We start from the raw sequence: 16,942 nt of genomic DNA on the forward strand, positions 1-16,942 counted from the left end.
TAAGCAGGGAAGAGCCCCCAAGTGAATTCTACAGCAATTTTCTTCCCAAAAGAGGATCCGTAGGCAGCTCAGAATTGTTTATTTTATTTTTTACAGTTAAGCTGCATCTTTCTTCCAAGGAGCTCTAGAGGTTTCATGAATATTAATGACCAAAACAATATTAATTGGCCAACTCACTTTGTGAGGTAGGAAGTATGTAATAGTTATTTTAGATTTGGTTAATGAAACCATATGGATTCACAATATTCATATCCTTTCATATCCATCTCTAAGACATGCACCACATTGCAAAATTCTCATTTCTGCCCTCCCTGTTTATAAATGAACTATTTTGTTAGATAATGAAATATTCAAAACTATAAGGATACCTGGAGGAACTATAGTCAAAAGACTTGAGGCTTCATTTAAAGGAGATGCTCAGTTAAAATCGACCTGAAATGTAGACCTAAGGTCACCTCCTTGGTAAGAAGATAAGTGTAAAGAGAGGAGGGAATTCTATTTTTATTCTTTTGATCTAATTCCTAGGACAGTGATATGTACCCCTGTGCTTTTCCTGGGGAAAAAGAACAGTGAGGTCATATTAAGCTGTGGTGAGGATTTGCAAGAGGGATGAAGTTCAGTGAATGTTCAAAACAAAACAACACTAGGTTTAACGTGGGAAGAAAATTTACTTTAGTAACATGTACATGGCTGTTACAAATGTGTTCCTAAGCCACAGCTGGAAGAGATGGGGATGACAACATCCCACCAGAAATACCAAGATTTAGAACCTAGAAACAAAAGATCTGGGAACTGTCCATCTCAACTCTTCAGTGGACCCAGGAAGAAACTAAAGCTCCAAGGGGAGAGACTTGCAATCAATATGCACGTGTCTAACCCAAGGACTCCAGAGTTGAGTAGTACCTAAGGATCAAACACCCTGCAGGACCCTCAAGCCTTTTGTAATTGTAGGAGAGAATGGGGGAAGCCCTGCCCATGCTCCCCAAAGTCAGAAAATCCCTAGGGAACTTATTCTGGAATGGAGTGAAGGGTAGTTAACATCAGAGCTTCTTTATAAATACTGAAGACACAGAGAAGAAAGTAGGTAACCCACCATGTTATGTATTTATAAAACATCCTAGTTCACAAACCAAATCACTTTCACACACACTATTTCATTTCCTTCTCCCCCATCTCCTTTCTTTCCTGAAAAGTAGTTGGATATAATGAATGCCCGTTTTATGAACGAGTACATTGAGACTCAGAGAGTTAAGTGATTTATTAGAGACACACGAAAGTTTGAGAATGCTCATTATGGAGGAAGAGAGTATGTGGGCGCAGATGCGAACTGACAGTATGACATGAATAAAGGCAATGACAGAGTAGGTAGGGAAGATATTTAGGCAAATTAGGGTTCTTAGGAAGAGAAGGCTGATCATAAAAACAGAGCAGAAGGTGTAGGAAGCAAAGTGGACATGAGCTGATCGATTCTATTCTTGTAGAGAAGGTTTGAAGGGAAGGCAGGGGCTCAGAGGAGAGTGCAAGAAGCGATGGGGGTGGATGGAGACTTGATAAAAAGGTGCTGGAAGAAATCCTGATGCTAAAAGAACCATGAAATGGAGGTTCAGATAAACATGAGAGAGCATTTTTAATCCAGGACTGAGGGTGGATGCCCAGAGGCCCATCAAAAACTTCTGACCCCTAGGGCTCAAGCCAAGAGAGTGAGTCCACCATCCAGAGAGACCAGGTGACTAATCTGTCAAGGACCATCAGAGAGGGAACCAAATCAAGCTGAAGCTATGAGCAAGACTAAGCCCTTACAATATTCCAACACACACAAAATGTTCAGCCTTCTTCACTTTTTGTGTTTTAAAGTACAGTCAAGATAAGTGCAATTTTTTTTTGATTTTTTTTTAAATTTTTTTAAATTTTTTATTGGAGTATAGTTGTTTAACAATGCTGTGTTAGTTTCTGCAGACTTCTTCACTCTTTACTAAAACTATTTTGTTCCCTGATTGGACACAGCGGGCACTGCTGGTCCATTCTCCCACGTCCTCACTGACAGAATCCATTCTTTATTCTTCCTCTAGATCAAGTGTTCATATAGATGATGTTCTCCCCAAGAGGATGAATCTTGATTTGACCAACCTCATCACAGAATTCTACTTCTTGGAAGGATTGGTTTAAGGAGGCACATGTGACCCACCCTGCCCAATTACATACATAGGCAGTCTCTTACAGAGCTTCTGAAAAAGCTATCCTTGTCTTCCCAGGAGACACATGCAAAGGGCTGTTCTCCTTGAGGGTGTTGCCATGAGAAGATCTGACAACTGAAGTTGCATGCATGGCCATTTTATAAGCACGAACCTGGGGACAAAAGCTACCACCCTGTGACTGCAGAGAAGAAAATGCAAAGGCGCAAGTCCTCCATGATGCTGCCAGGTAGTTAAGTTAAAGGACCATGGGGCTGCCAGACCCCTGGAACTTTTGCTGGCTTCTCATCTGTAAGCCACTGTGAGCAGACATTCCTGTTCCTTTGAGTCAAAAGCATCTTCACTGATACACTGGATTACAGAGGGGTGGGTCTGCAGTAAGAATTCAACAGAAGCGAATGAAAAGAAGTGACAGAAATAGAGAGGGTTCTTGTTGTCTGAGGGAACTTGCACCCTAACCCTGCCCTGAGGCACCCTGTGGTCACCCCTGGTATTTCTTCACCAGGAATCCTGGACACCTTCCCTTTGGAGGCAGAGCCTCTGAGCCTGGGACACACTCCAGGTCTCCTGAGGTCTAGAGAAACCAAGATTGAACTTCATTTATAGATGAATAATCTCTTTGTAAGAAGCTCCAAGGCAGGGAAATGGATCTTAGGCATTCTACCTGGCAGTTCCAAATAGAAAGTCAAAGACCGGGAAAGAAAAACAAGATTAAGAAAAAACAAGAATTGTTTTCCAAAGAAGTACTCACCACTTTAACAAATGGATTCTCTTATTTCCCTGGAATACCACAAAGCCTGCAGCAGTGAATCCTAAAAATGTTGTTGTGCCTGTTGAATCCTGGAAAAAAAAAACAACACAGAAATAAGAACATATTCAATTAAGGAATATCAAATAAAGGGTAAATTATATGCTTATTCATCCTCAGTCTGGGTGAATTTTAGGTTAAGTACAATGATCATGCTGCTGCTGCTGCTAAGTCACTTCAGTCGTGTCCAACTCTGTGGGACCCCTTAGACGGCAGCCCACCAGGCTCCCCCGTCCCTGGGATTCTCCAGGCAAGAACACTGGAGTAGGTTGCCATTTCCTTCTCCAATGCATGAAAGTGAAAAGTGAAAGTGAAGTCGCTCAGTTGTGTCCAACTCTCAGCAACCTCATGGACTGCAGCCTTCCAGGCTCCTCCATCCATGGGATTTTCCAGGCAAGAGTACTGGAGTGGGGGGCATCGCCTTCTCTGACAATGATCATAGCCATAAACTAAGTTTCTAAGATGGGACTTCCGAGGATAGTACCTCTAAAATGTGGGCGAGGGCCAGGAATGTGTAGCTTTTCTATTTGAGGAGTGGACCTCTGCCTCCCTAGAAACCTCCTGGGAAAATACAGATTAGTCCCAAACCACTAGTCTACTTCCAAGTGTCTTGTGGGACTGCCTGAGCTGTCAGATCCACCATGTCAGTAGGAAAATTGTTCTTGGTTGTCATCAGCCCTGAAACCAAAGCCCTGAGCATCTAAACTAACTAGTCAATGGGATTTCTGGTAATTTAAAAATAAAGATATGCCTGGAAATGCCTACTTTGATTCCAGTCTCCAGCAGGAAAACTAAGCATGGATAAATTAAGGCAAAGGAACAACAATGATAACAACAAAACTCAAGTCAGTCTCCAGGTAATAAATAAAACAGACAGAGAGGCTCAGATTTGTGGATAAAATCTAATTCATGAAGTGGAATAATCTAATTTATACCATTAGCAGGAAGAGACATCTGGCAAATACTCTAAAATAATCATGTGGGCAGAGGCAGAAGATGCACATGCCACTGTCAACCAGCCTGCCAGCTCTCTGCCTGGGCTGCACCTTCACATCCCCATGGGACTGGACAACAGGGGGTGATGGGGCTCCCCAGGCCCTTCTAAGGTCCAGTCTGAGCTACGAGCTCTAGAATGAGGGACTTCACCGAATACCATTAGCTGGTCTCACCTGGGTAAAGAAATGTTCTAGTAAGACTCAAAAACACACCTTTAAGAGCCTGGTTGATATAAATGCTTAGTTTAGGATTCAGATTAGTGCCTGGTTGATGTGCAGTGGGTTTAGGATATGAAAAGAACACTGTTTTCATAAAACGCTTCTGAAACACATGTGCTTGAGTACCACGTTGGGAGCTTGTTTAAAAGGCAGATTCCAGGTTCCCCAGAGATGCTGTTCGGTGGCTCTGGGGTGGGACCTGAGTGTTTCTGATACACACGGTCTTGATCTCCCACTTGAGAGAAAAACTGTCAAGTAATTTAAGTAAAGGAAGAAAGAAAAATATATACTCTAAAAATCAATTAAAAGATTTTTCCTTCCACTTGTGTGTGTGCTATGTTGCTTCAGCAGTGTCCAGTGCTTTGCAACCCCATGGACTGTAGCCTGGCAGGCTTCTCTGTCAATGAGATTCTCTAGGCAAGAATACTGGAGTGGGTTGCTATGTCCTCCTCCAGAGGATCTTCCCAACCCAGGGATCAAACGCACGTCTGTTACATCTCCCTGCGCTGGCAGGTGGGTTCTTTACCACTAGCGCCACCTGGGAAGCCCTGTATTCTGCTTGCTGCTGCTGCTGCTAAGTCGCTTCAGTCGTGTCCGACTCTGTGCAACTCCAGAGATGGCAGCCCATGATGCTCCCTCATCCCTGGGATTCTCCAGGCAAGAACACTGGAGTGGGTTTCCATTTCCTTCTCCAATGCATGAAAGTGAAAAGTGAAAGTGAAGTCTCTCAGTCCTGTCCGACTCTTAGCGACCCCATGGACTGCGGCCCACCAGGCTCCTCCATCCATGGGATTTTCCAGGCAAGAGTGTTGGAGTGGGGTGTAAAGACTGCATTCTTGCTGGCAATGGCCTTTGCAAACAAACCTGTTAGGATCCCACAACTTCTCAGGGGGTAAAACCATCCAATTGATGGATGAGTGAATGAGCAAGCAATTAGAAGACTCTAATGGAGAAAATCAACTACCCAAACGTGTGACTGCAGTACACTGTTGTCCCTTCCCATTAGGGGTGATGGATCAGGCTGTGGGAATATCCTAGAAGGGCTCCTTTAGGCCTATATACCAATTAATTGTCTTTTGGGTGAAACAATCTGTCAACCTGCAGAGAGAGGTAGTTACCTTGCATGGGTGAGGATCCACCCCATAGGTTTCCAAAGTGTGAGCTTTCAGGAGTAAGTTAAATTCAGCAACTGGTGGGCTCTGCCCTCTGAAATCACACAAGATTCAGGGAGTTAACATGAAAAATAACAGAACCACGGAGTCCCTTCAATCAATAAAATATGATATTCTTAGCTAAATCAAGAGAGAAATCCCTATAGAAATAGTGATCAATAAACTGATCATTATTCCTCCCACAAGGAGCTTTTGCTAAGAAATCTGAGCCCGTGTTCCTTGGTTAATTGTTCCATAACACACATGTACTGTAAAGACTCCAGCGACCTGGACAGTTAAATCAAGGTTATCAAGTTACCAATAAGTAGGCCTTTGCAAATCCAATCTTAATATGAACTAAAACTCAGCATCTGCTCTTTCCTACTTATTTCAAAAGATTCTCCAGGATATAGGGCATTTTTTTCTTATTTGGAGTAGAAAGTGTTACACCATCAGCAGCCTAAACAGAGCTATCTGGGAAAGAAGAGCTGTCAACCATTCTATCGGAAAGCCCTGGATTTTGAAAGGAAATCTCGGCCACTTCTAGTCTGAGCTGTGTCCTCCAGGGTGGTAAACAAGGTCTTGGCCCCAGGAAGGGAAAGAGGGCTGCAAATATAGATGGCTGTGAAGTCCTTTCAGGGCTAGCTTCCAAACCAGGATTGTGCAGCATTTCAAAGACTCTGCTTTTGACTAACATTAATCTCACATGTATCATAGAGAATCCAAACCATTGTCCAAGGATAATAAGTAACCTGAGCAACCAAGAAGAGTTTGCTAACAACAGGAATTCAGTTTTATATTCACAGTGTAAAACTATATTGCAATATTAACTCTATTTCCATGCATGCCTCTCCCCAAAGATGGATTTCCTTCCCACTCCCTCAAGACAGCTAAGAGTCGTTATGCTTCTAATCAAAACAGTATCCCATTTTTCTTCTCTGTGAAGCTTTTCAAGATCTCTTTACTCTGAAAATTCACCCTGCTACGTCTAAGGAACAGCTTTATTCATTTGTAAAGATGAGCACTGTGGTTGTTTAGTCGCCAAGTCGTGTCCAACCCTTTTGCAGCCCCTTGAACTATATAGCCCACCAGGCGCCTCTGTTCTTGGGATTTCCCAGGCAAGAATACTGGAGTGGGTTGCCATTTCCTTCTCCAGAGGACCTTCCTGACCCACGGATAGAACCCGTGTCTTCTTCATTAGCAGGCAGAATTTTTACCATTGAGTCACCTGGGAAGCCCGCACACTGTAGGGACACTTGTCATCAGACAACTCTTTTTATAATTTTCCTTCTTTATTTTTGGCTGTGCTGGGTCTTTGTTGCTGCATGGGATTTTTTTTTTAGTTGCGGCAAGTGGGGGTTGCATTCTTGTGGCAATGTACAGGCTTTTCATTGCAGTGGTTTCTCTTGTTGTGGAACACGGACTTTAGAACTCGACAGGCTTCAGTAGTTGCAGCTTCAGCTCTAGAGCACCATGGGCTCGATAATTGTAGAGCATGGGCTTAGCTGCTTCGAGGCATGTGGGATCTTCCCAGATCAGGGACTGAACCAGTGTCTCCTGCATTGGCAGGAAGATTCTTTACCAGTGAGCTACCAGGGAGGCCCCCAGACAACTCATCTTTGGCCATTTGATTTTTTTTCTTCTCTTTCCACTCTCCTTCCTCACCTCAACCACTCTCTCTCACTTCTCTCTTTTGAGAGACCCTAGTAAATGGATCTTGAAACTCCTAGTATTATCCTCCATGTCTTTTTAAGCTTTGTTTCATTCTTTAAATCTGCTTTTTATATTACATTCCAAATTATTTCTTTATTCAAGCCTCCAGTTTAATTTCTTCTTCAGCTGTATATTTCCTATTTTTCATCCCATTTAAATTTGATTTTTAAAATATCAGTTAAATGTTTCACTTCCAATGTAATATTTATTTGGCTTTTGAAATAGATACCTGTTCTTGTTGTATGAAATAAATTCTTCTTTCTCCTCTGAGGATTCTACTTGTTTTCTTTCAAAGTCCAATCCCTTTGATTTCACTAATACTACTTTCTTGGTGACCGCCCTTTGGTTTGCTGCATCAGAGTGTCTTATTCAATGAACTGATGTTTCCTTCGTGTTTGGTGATTCTTGGTTTGATGTTCATCCTTGTATTTTATGTTATTTGTTTAGTACAATGGCCTCCAGAGGGTGTAGGGAAGGGCAGGACATGCCATATGAGAAGAGTATGAGTTAGTAACTTGATTTCAGGCTGAAGACTGTAGTTCCTTCAGGGTATTATCCATACAAGGTACCTCCAGCTCAGGCCTGCTATTGCCCATGACTTAGCACAAGGGAACCAATGTTCCAAATGCACCCACCATGATGGCGGCCCCATTATCTGTTGCCAGAAGTACACAGAACCACTCTTATTCTCTGTATGTGTTTGACCTGGATTTTTTCCATTTGTTTCCTATCTTCCAGAGATACCACAGGACTGCTGGCGCAAAGATGGTAGTCTTTCTTGCATCTGCTTTCTAATACATTTTCTATTATTCACAGGGACTTGGAGAAGGAAGGGAAGGGAGCCACATATGTTACCTTTTTCTTTTAGTAGAGGGGATAATCTTTAAATTCATCCTTTACAGAATATATTCCTGAGGGATTAACTCAAACACCTGCTTTAGGAGAGTTAAGTCTTTCTAAAGCCTTTCCTGATTTTCTCTTTAGTTTTGGTGTTCTGAAATTTCACTGGGATATATATACAATGCGCCTCTTTATTTATTGACCCCACTCGGCAATATATGACACTTTCAGTCCATCAGATGCATCAGGACCATTTCTTTGATTCCTTTTTTTTTTCAAGTCATAATCACAATTATTTCTCTCCTTGACAAAGTAACAAAAGATTCAAGAAAATCATCAAGTATTTTGTTGGAGAAGGGGAAAGGGAGTTTCTGAAAGTTTTTTCAAAACATACAGGTATTTCTCTCTTCATGGCTCTCTCATAAGTTCCTGAAGTAATAGCCTATGTTTCACCAGAAAATAAATTATTGAATCCAGATATTGGGGGCTTCCTGCCTCCTTACCATGCCCACCCCACCCCCATATACACACTGTCTTTATTCTCTCTCTCTCATTCTTTCATACGCTCACTCTACCCTTGGCAGGGAACAAAGCACAAAGCTGAGCTGACCAGCATGTTCCTAAGCAGCACTCCACTCTGGTGGCCCTCAAAGCACTTTAGCCCAATGACTCAGATGGAGGCCAAAGAGAACCAGGACTAGAGCTAAAGCGGCTCAATGCCTCCCACAGCCGCAGGCCATCAGCTCTGCTCCAGGAAATCCTGCTGCTTCACATGAAAGGCTCTCACTCTGCCCCATACTAAGAAGAGCTCCTCTGCTCCAGAGAGCTGGCCATTCCCCTTAGTGGTAAACTGTCAGCCTTTTTTGGTCTAAGCCGCATATTGGCTTTTTTTTTTTTAATCGGAGGATAATTGCTTTACAATGTTTTGTTGGTTTCTGCTGTACAATGATGTGAATCAGCCCCAAGTATACATATATTCCCCCCATCTTGAACCTCCCTTCCAACCCCTCCCCTATCCTACTCCTCTAGTTTGTCACAGAGCACCAGGTTGAGCTCTTGGTGTTATACAGCAACTTTGCACTAGCTACCTGTTATAAACATGGTATTACATATGTTTCATTGCAACTCGTTCAAAAACCATCCCACCCTTTCCCTACCCCACTGTGTCCACAGGTCTGCTCTCTATGTCTGCATCTCCATTCCTGCTCTGCAAACAGGTTCATCAGAAACACTTGTCTACATTTCATATATGTGCATTAATATATGATATTTGTTTTTCTTTCTGACTTACTTCAGTCTGTATAACAGGCTCTAGCTTCATCTACCTCAGTTCAATGACTCAAATTCATTCCTTTTATGACTGAATAATATTCCATTGTATGTGTGTATGTATATATACATACATATCATAGCTTCTTTATCCATTCATCTGCCAATGAACATCTAGGTTGCTTCTATGTCCTAGCTATTGTAAATAGTGCTGCAATGAACACTGGGGTACGTGTGTTTTTTTGATTTAAGGTTTTCTCAAATTGTGTATGCCCAGTAGTGGGATTGCTGGTAGTTTTATTCCTAGATTTTTAAGGAATCTCCCTATTGCTCTCCGTAGTGGCTATGTCAGTTTACATTCCCACCAACAGTGCAAAAGGGTTCCCTTTTCTCCACACCTCTCCAGCATTTATTGTTTGTAGACTTTTTGATGATGGCCATCCTGACCAGTATGAGGTGATACCTCATTGTAGTTTTGATTTGCATGTTTGTAATAATGAATAATGTTGAGCATCTTTTCATGTGTTCATTACTCATCTGCATGTCTTCTTTGGAGAAATGTCTGTTTCTCCAAAAACTGGAGACACATTTTTTCCCATTTTTTGATTGGGTTGTTTGTTTTTCTGATATTGAGATGCATGAGCTGCTTGTATAGTTTGGAGATTAATCCCTTGTCAGTTGCTTCATTTGCAATTATTTTCTCACATTCTGAGGGTTGTCTTTTCATCCTGTTTATAGTTTCTTTTGCTGTGCAAAGACTTTTAAGTGTAATTAGGAACCATTAGTTTATTTTTGTTTCTATCTCCATTACTCTGGGAGGTGAGTCAAAGAGGATCTTGCTGCCATTTATGTCAAAGAGTGTTTTGCTATGTTTTCCTCTAAGAGTTTCATAGTTGCAAACACTCCAGCCCAGATGGTAGCAGGGGTGCAGTGCTATACAGCTCTGGAGAACACACCATTGAACTCAAAGACCTCTTTTCATCCAGAATATCATCCAGAAGTGAAAAGGCAAGCCCCAGTATGGGAAAATATTCTGGCAATGTGTACAATAAAAAAGGACTCCTATATAGAATTTTTTTTAAAAAAAACCTCCAATAAATCAATAACGAACAATAAAATAATTTTAAAAGATAACTCAGAAGGAAAAATGGCAAAAGACTTGAATACATACTTCACAGAATAAGATATTCAAATAGCTAATAATCACATGAAAATGTCCTCAACTTCTTTAAGGTCAGGAAAATGAAAAACTTTAAGAAGTTACTTACACATTCATTTGACAGCCAAAATTTAAAAGAATAAAGCACTCATGAGACTGTGCAGCAAAAGCAACTTTCATATACGGCTGGTGGAAGAGTAATTTGGTAGAACTATCTGGAAAACTGACATTATCTACTGAAGTTAAACATGCTTACCCTATAAGATGGTAATTTCACTCAAAATTATACATACAACAGGCTCTAGGCCTGTTACATCAAGAAACACATAGAATTTTCACAGTAGTGCCATTTGTAATAACAAAAAATAGGAAATGGATGTCTACCAACAGTAGATTGGATACAAAATGGAACACTATACAGCTGTGAAAATAAATGAATTCAAGCCACGCACAAAATGAGTGACCATTACAAAAATAAAATTGAATGAAACAGGCCAGATACAAACATATACCCACTGAATGAACTCCATGTATATGACTTTTTCAAATTAGCAAAACAAAACTAAAATATTTAGAGTCAGAGATGTGATTACCTTTCAGGGGGAAGGGAGAAGATAAATATTGGAAAGGGGCAAAATAGAGACTTCTGAGGAATTACCAATTCTCTCTTTGACCTGGGTGGTGGTTACATACACACTTGCTTTGTAATTTATGTTTTGTTGACTTTTCTGAGCTGGTATTGTGCTTCCATTTCTAAGAGTTTAAGAAAAAAGGGAAAGGAAAGGGAAAAGACTGTGAAGCACTGGCAACTCATACATTATGGATGTGAAGGGAGCAGCCCTTTCACCAAACAAACTACCATTTCCTAGAAAAGCTAAAATTGTGCAAACTCCATGACCCAGGTCTGTACCTGCTTTCTACACCTAGGTTGTATCTATGATAGGGACTCTTTTACTTATACCCCTATGAGAAGTATTCAAGAAGCCATGGTAATTTTGTTTATAACAGCAGAAACCTAGAGAAAATGTCCATCAACAGGAGAATGAATACATAAAATGTGACATGTTCATATGATAGAAAATTAATTACACAGAAGCAGAAATGAACACCTATGACTGTATGCATCAATGTGAAGAACCTCAAAACCATAATATTGGTGGGGGGAAAGTGAAAAACATGGAAAGAGTTTGATTTCATTTGTATGAATGTCAAAAATGAAAAAAAAGTATATATTACTTACTGATGTATGGAGTATATTTATAAAAGCAAAATAAGAGAATGAATAACCTAAAATTCAGAATAGCATAGAGAAGGAAGGGAGGTAGTTTGGGAGGGTCAGGTTAGGAGACCTGAGAGCATCTAGTACTGTTCTAATTCATAAGCAAAGTTATGGGGCCATGGGTGTTTTTCAACTACTCTTTAAATTGCACATATATTGCATATACTCTTATATTTTATTCATTTACAATGATTAAAGAGAAATAATTCCTGCCTTTTCTAATAGAAGAATTACTGGGTGAAGTATTATACAATCTAAAAGCACTGCTGAATTAAACAGAATGGGTCAGGAATATAATAGATATCCATGCAGAGCCACCTTTTCCTAAACTCTCCTGTTCTGACCAATATATAATTGTTCATATTGCCACGCAGGAGATATATATATATTTTTTCACTTAATATTCATCAAGCAGGAGTTCTAATGCTTATTTTATAGATGAGGATTCTGACATTTAAAGAGGAAAAGTAACCTGTTCAAGGTTACTGAAGTATCAAGTGCAGGAGTAAATACAAATTCAAGGCAGCCTGGTTCCAACATGCTTCTCAGGACCTGCACTACCAACACGATATGGTCCAGGGCCATCTGCCTGCTCTCGTGGATACCAGGCTGAGCATTTCCAACTGACATGGTTTCTACTGGTTGTTCCAGAAAGCATTTTTCAAACTCTAAGCATTTTTCATCTTATCAGTGATGAGGCACTCCATCCCCGATGACAGATATTTAGATCTGATGTCTCCATTTTAATCTAGGTCAGAGATCCCCAGACTAGACTCTCTGTGGGCTAAATCCAGATCACTGTCTGGTTTTGCAAGGCCCTGGAGCTAGGAATGTTTTTTTTTTTTTTTTTTTTACCATTTGTAAATGGCCTGAAACGATCAAAGAATAACTTCATGCCCTGTGAAAATTATGTGATGTTCTAATTTCAGTCTCCATCAATTAAGCTTTTTTTGAACAAAGACACACCCACTTGCTTGGGTACCATCTGTGGACACTGTCATGTTACAATGGCAAAATGCATTATTGCAACAGAAACCATGTGTCCTGCAAAGCCTAAGATATTTACTAAATTGCCTAGGATATAAAAGTTTACTGAACCCTGATCTAGGAACTGAACACAGGAATAGAAAACAACTGAAGCTGTGTCTGTTTCCATACAATGAAGATTAACAACAGTACCTATCTCTAAGATCTGGTATAAAGAATAAACAATTAACAGATATAAAGCCATCGGATTAGTGCCTGGCACACAGCGTGCTCCCTCCTTGTCCTCAGAAAAGCATTTGTTCCCTTGCTAGCTCTGCACATGACTGAAATCATAAATCTTTCTTTGGTGGAAGCATCAGGAAGCATGTCAAGATATTTACAATAGAGCAATGACCTCTCTTCAGAATAAAAGTACTCAAACTGGTATCATTCGCATTGGGTTTGACTTAGATCTCCAATGGCTACACACTTAACAGAGTTAATCTAAAAAATCATATATAAAGGCTACAAATGTTCAAAGAAGGAAAAGGGTTCAAAACCAAAAGGGAAAAAGTAGAGATCTCAACAGCACTGAGAAAATCCTGAGTTCCCCTGACTCATTAAGGAAGCAACCATTTAGTAGGTTTTCAGTAAGACACTAAGCTCAATTAAATAGAAATTTGTTTTTCTTTCAAATCTCCCACTGGCCATTTGTTTCTGGAAAAAACTCTGTTTGGTAATGGAAAATAATGATTTTCTATCCTTTAAATCTTGTACCAGGAACTGTTCTACTAAGATTAATAGTGTCTCTAATGAGATATTTAGAGCTAAAGACCAGTGTTAAGCTGAATTCTTTTTTGAGAACTAATAATTCTTAAGATATGGTTTTCTAATAAAATAGGCAAGGTCAAGTGGTTATGTATTTAGCTATATATCTTCTTTCTGCCTGTCTTGAATACCTTTTTATGGCCAAGAGGAACACTCTCTTATTGATTCTCCTTTAGCATACCACTGCATAGAGTACACCGAGAAGGCAATGGCTCCCCACTCCAGTACTCTTGCCTGGAAAACCCCATGGATGGAGGAGCCTGGTAGGCTGCAGTCCATGGGGTCGCTAGGAGTCGGACATGACTGAGTGACTTCACATTCACTTTTCACTTTCATGCATTGGAGAAGGAAATGGCAACCCACTTCAGTGTTCTTGCCTGGAGAATCCCAGGGACGGGGGAGCCTGGTGGGCTGCCGTCTCTGGGGTCACACAGAGTCGGACACGACTGAAGCAACTTAGCAGCAGCAGGAGCAGCAGCATAGAGTATAAAGATGCACAGCATCCCAAGAAGAAATGCAAATTATTAGTGGACCCTAATTGTGGAGTGAGGTGTGAATCTTGCCAGCAATGACTTGGGCCACTTGGAGCACAGCTGGACAGTGAAGGGGGTGGATTTGGCTCCATCTGATCCATTTGGGTCTGCAAGCTTCAGAATTAGGCTCATGGGTATAAGATCAATAGAATGATCTGCTACTGCAAAGTAGAATTCTCAACGTGACTTAGCTGAGGTTTTGCTGCAACTGGGTTGCAACTTTAGAGTTTGTTTACCACTGGCTCAAAAGCTTAAGAGTGCTCTCAGAACTTGCCCTTCAGCAGGGCTTAGATTCTTAGCATCCAAGAGACTCTGGAGAGCTTGCTATGCCTTATGGCTTTGCTGCCAACTCTCTGAGCTTCAGGAAATCTCCTTTGATGTTCAGTCTCACCCACGGCTCTCTGTACCTCAGGTGATTAGTTTTCTTCCTGTGGTTGTGTCCGCCGCCATGGTCAAGGGATGTTGTGCCCTGGCTCAAGGTCAGCAGTGCCTCAGAGGGGTTTCACTCAGCCTTCCCACCCTGTCTAGCTTTGGCATACTGCCCCTCTTCACTCAGAGAAGGCCTGGGGTCCAGCGATGGTGGGAAAGCACAACTCACTCTGAAGACTCTGGGGTCCCAGACTCCAACTCACACTAGAGATTCTGGGGTCCCAACCAGTCAGGTCAGCCCACTCAGAGTCACTAAAGGCTTAGCTTCCTCCCTGCCCCCCACCTCTGGCATATTTCTCCTCCTCTCCCTACCACCAGAGGTGAAAGCAGCTGCAGGTCTCTGCTGCCCCAGGAAGGACACTCTGGATTTTAGTACACTGAGGTTTCTTTGCATCCTCATGTTCAGATGAGTTTTTAAAATATGACTTTGTAATTTATCTAGCTTACTGATGCTATCTTGGTGTTAGAGGGAGATCAATGCCTCATGCTTTCCACATCCTAACTGGAAGAGAGCCCAGTCTGTCATTTCTCTTTACTTAGGGAAATTATATTCTGTAAAATCTTTGAGGACCATTAGGGACCACATCTATGCAGAGCATTAGATAGAACGCTACAAATATGGGTGACTGCCAAGCTCTGGAGGAGACGGTGGTGATGCTCTGGGGCCAGGCAGGGACAAGACATACAGAAGAGCAGCCATTTAGAGAAACTTCAGGGTACTTTATAGGAACACTCAGGTTTCAGGTCAAGTTCTACTGCTTCATAATTGTATAGCCTTGAATAAGTGAGTTTCTTAGGCCTCTGTTTCCTTATTGGTGAAACAAGGCGGTCACAAACAATCAAACGGAGGAAGGAAGAATGTGAACAGGCTGAGCAGGATGGTGGTGACTCAGGGAACAAATGACTCTTTTAAAGGGCACTGCTGCTTAGCTTTGCTGTGGTGTCAGGGCTTTGTGTTAACAAATCCCCCAGGTGCAAGTAAAGCTCGAATTTTATTCCAACTGATTTCCATTTTTCAAAACTATTATTTGGCCTAAAAACATATATCTGTGTCAGATGGTAGTCCAAGGATTATCGTTATAACCCCTGCTGTGGATTCCAATAGTCTCTCCAGTGTCATAATCAGCTGTCAAATTGCTTTGCTTTGGACTAGTGACCTCTTGATATTCAAAGGCTTTGAATGTTAATTATAGCTATGGATGACCAATAAAAAATTCAGAAGCAGATTAGTTGTTGCTTCATGAATATTGTTTTCAGATAGAATCTTTCAAAAACATCAGGTCATGGAGCACATAGATGATGAAGAAGCTCCAGCTTGTTGGAGAAGCAGCTGAAGATCACTGGGCTAAGTAGGTCATCCAACACTTCTACAGTTTCTGACACATAGTTACTCTTCAACAGATATTTGCTGCATGAAGGGATGGACAGATATGTGGATGGATGGATGGATGGATGGATGGATGGATGGATGGATGGATCATGGATGGGTGTGTGGATAGACCAATGGATAAATACACTGTTATAATTTCATCAAAAGTTCAGGAGGGAGGGGGGTTCAGGATGGGGAACACATGTATACCTGTGGTGGATTCATGTTGATGTATGGCAAAACCAATACAATATTGTAAAGTAATTAACCTCCAATTAAAATAAATAAATTTATATTTTAAAAAGTTCAAAATGTCTTTGATTCTATGCATAATTTAGAACCACATGTCAAGGGTAATCAAAGAGTGTAATAAGTAATGACTGAGTCGAGCTTTTAATACTACCCTTCTGTCCTTCTTCAAAGCTGTGTTGCATTTCCATGACATTGCTTTCTCCCTTCAAGTCACCTTAGCCAGATGTCACCTGTATAAGAAATGTTGATGGACTGGGTAACACATCATTTATCCCTGGCCAAAGAGCCTGGCAGGCTACAGTCCATAGGGTCGCAAGAGTTGGACATGACTTAGCGCTAACTTTCTTTCTTTCAAGGCTTTCTAGAAATGTCCCTGACTCTAAGCCACATAATATAAAGATTTAGCTCTACAGGAGGAGCATTTGATGCCAAATCATTCCATCTTCCCATTCCTAAGAAGAGTATTACACCAGAGAATGAAAATGGATTTGGTAACCTACCAGAGAGAGGGAGAGGGGTGGCAGGGAGAGAGCAAGATAAGGAGAAAGAGAATCAGGGGCAGGGTTAGGGAGGAGGAAGGTAGAGGGCGGGAGGAAAGGAGATTCTAGGCTTTGGGAAGGAGAGCCTTGAGAACGGAAAGGATGCAGGGCAAAGGGAAAGAGGGCTGACAGAGCAAAAGCACATTTTAAGGAAGATTGGAGTTGTAAAATAATCTGACATTTCCCCTCTTCCTTTTACAGAGTGAACATTCTTCACAAAACTGTATGAAATAGTTTCCTAAGAGGCCTCCTGTAAACTACTAACTGGAAGCACAGGTAGAGGGTACTTCCATAGCAGGGGACTTATTTCTGGAAAGCTAGACATTTTTGAAATTATAAATCCTTGCCAGGAAGCCAGGGCACATGATTTACACAGAATGTGAGTTCTGAGAAATAAAAAG

The 16,942-nt window shown here is 41.2% G+C and overlaps 1 protein-coding gene across 1 annotated transcript in view; it reads right to left on the reverse strand.

Annotated features, from left to right (window-relative positions):
* FRMD3 (FERM domain containing 3) overlaps nucleotides 1–16,942 on the reverse strand; it is a 339,467-nt gene that overhangs the window by 87,347 nt on the left and 235,178 nt on the right. The window contains exons 7-8 of the mRNA XM_068974120.1: nucleotides 5,333–5,420; nucleotides 2,944–3,032 (exon numbers count right to left, since the gene is read on the reverse strand). Coding sequence (XP_068830221.1) covers nucleotides 2,944–3,032; nucleotides 5,333–5,420 — 177 coding nt within the window. The remainder of the gene's footprint in view (nucleotides 1–2,943; nucleotides 3,033–5,332; nucleotides 5,421–16,942) is intronic.

Source organism: Capricornis sumatraensis, chromosome 6 (genome assembly GCF_032405125.1).
Source record: "Capricornis sumatraensis isolate serow.1 chromosome 6, serow.2, whole genome shotgun sequence".
NCBI lineage: Eukaryota > Metazoa > Chordata > Mammalia > Artiodactyla > Bovidae > Capricornis > Capricornis sumatraensis.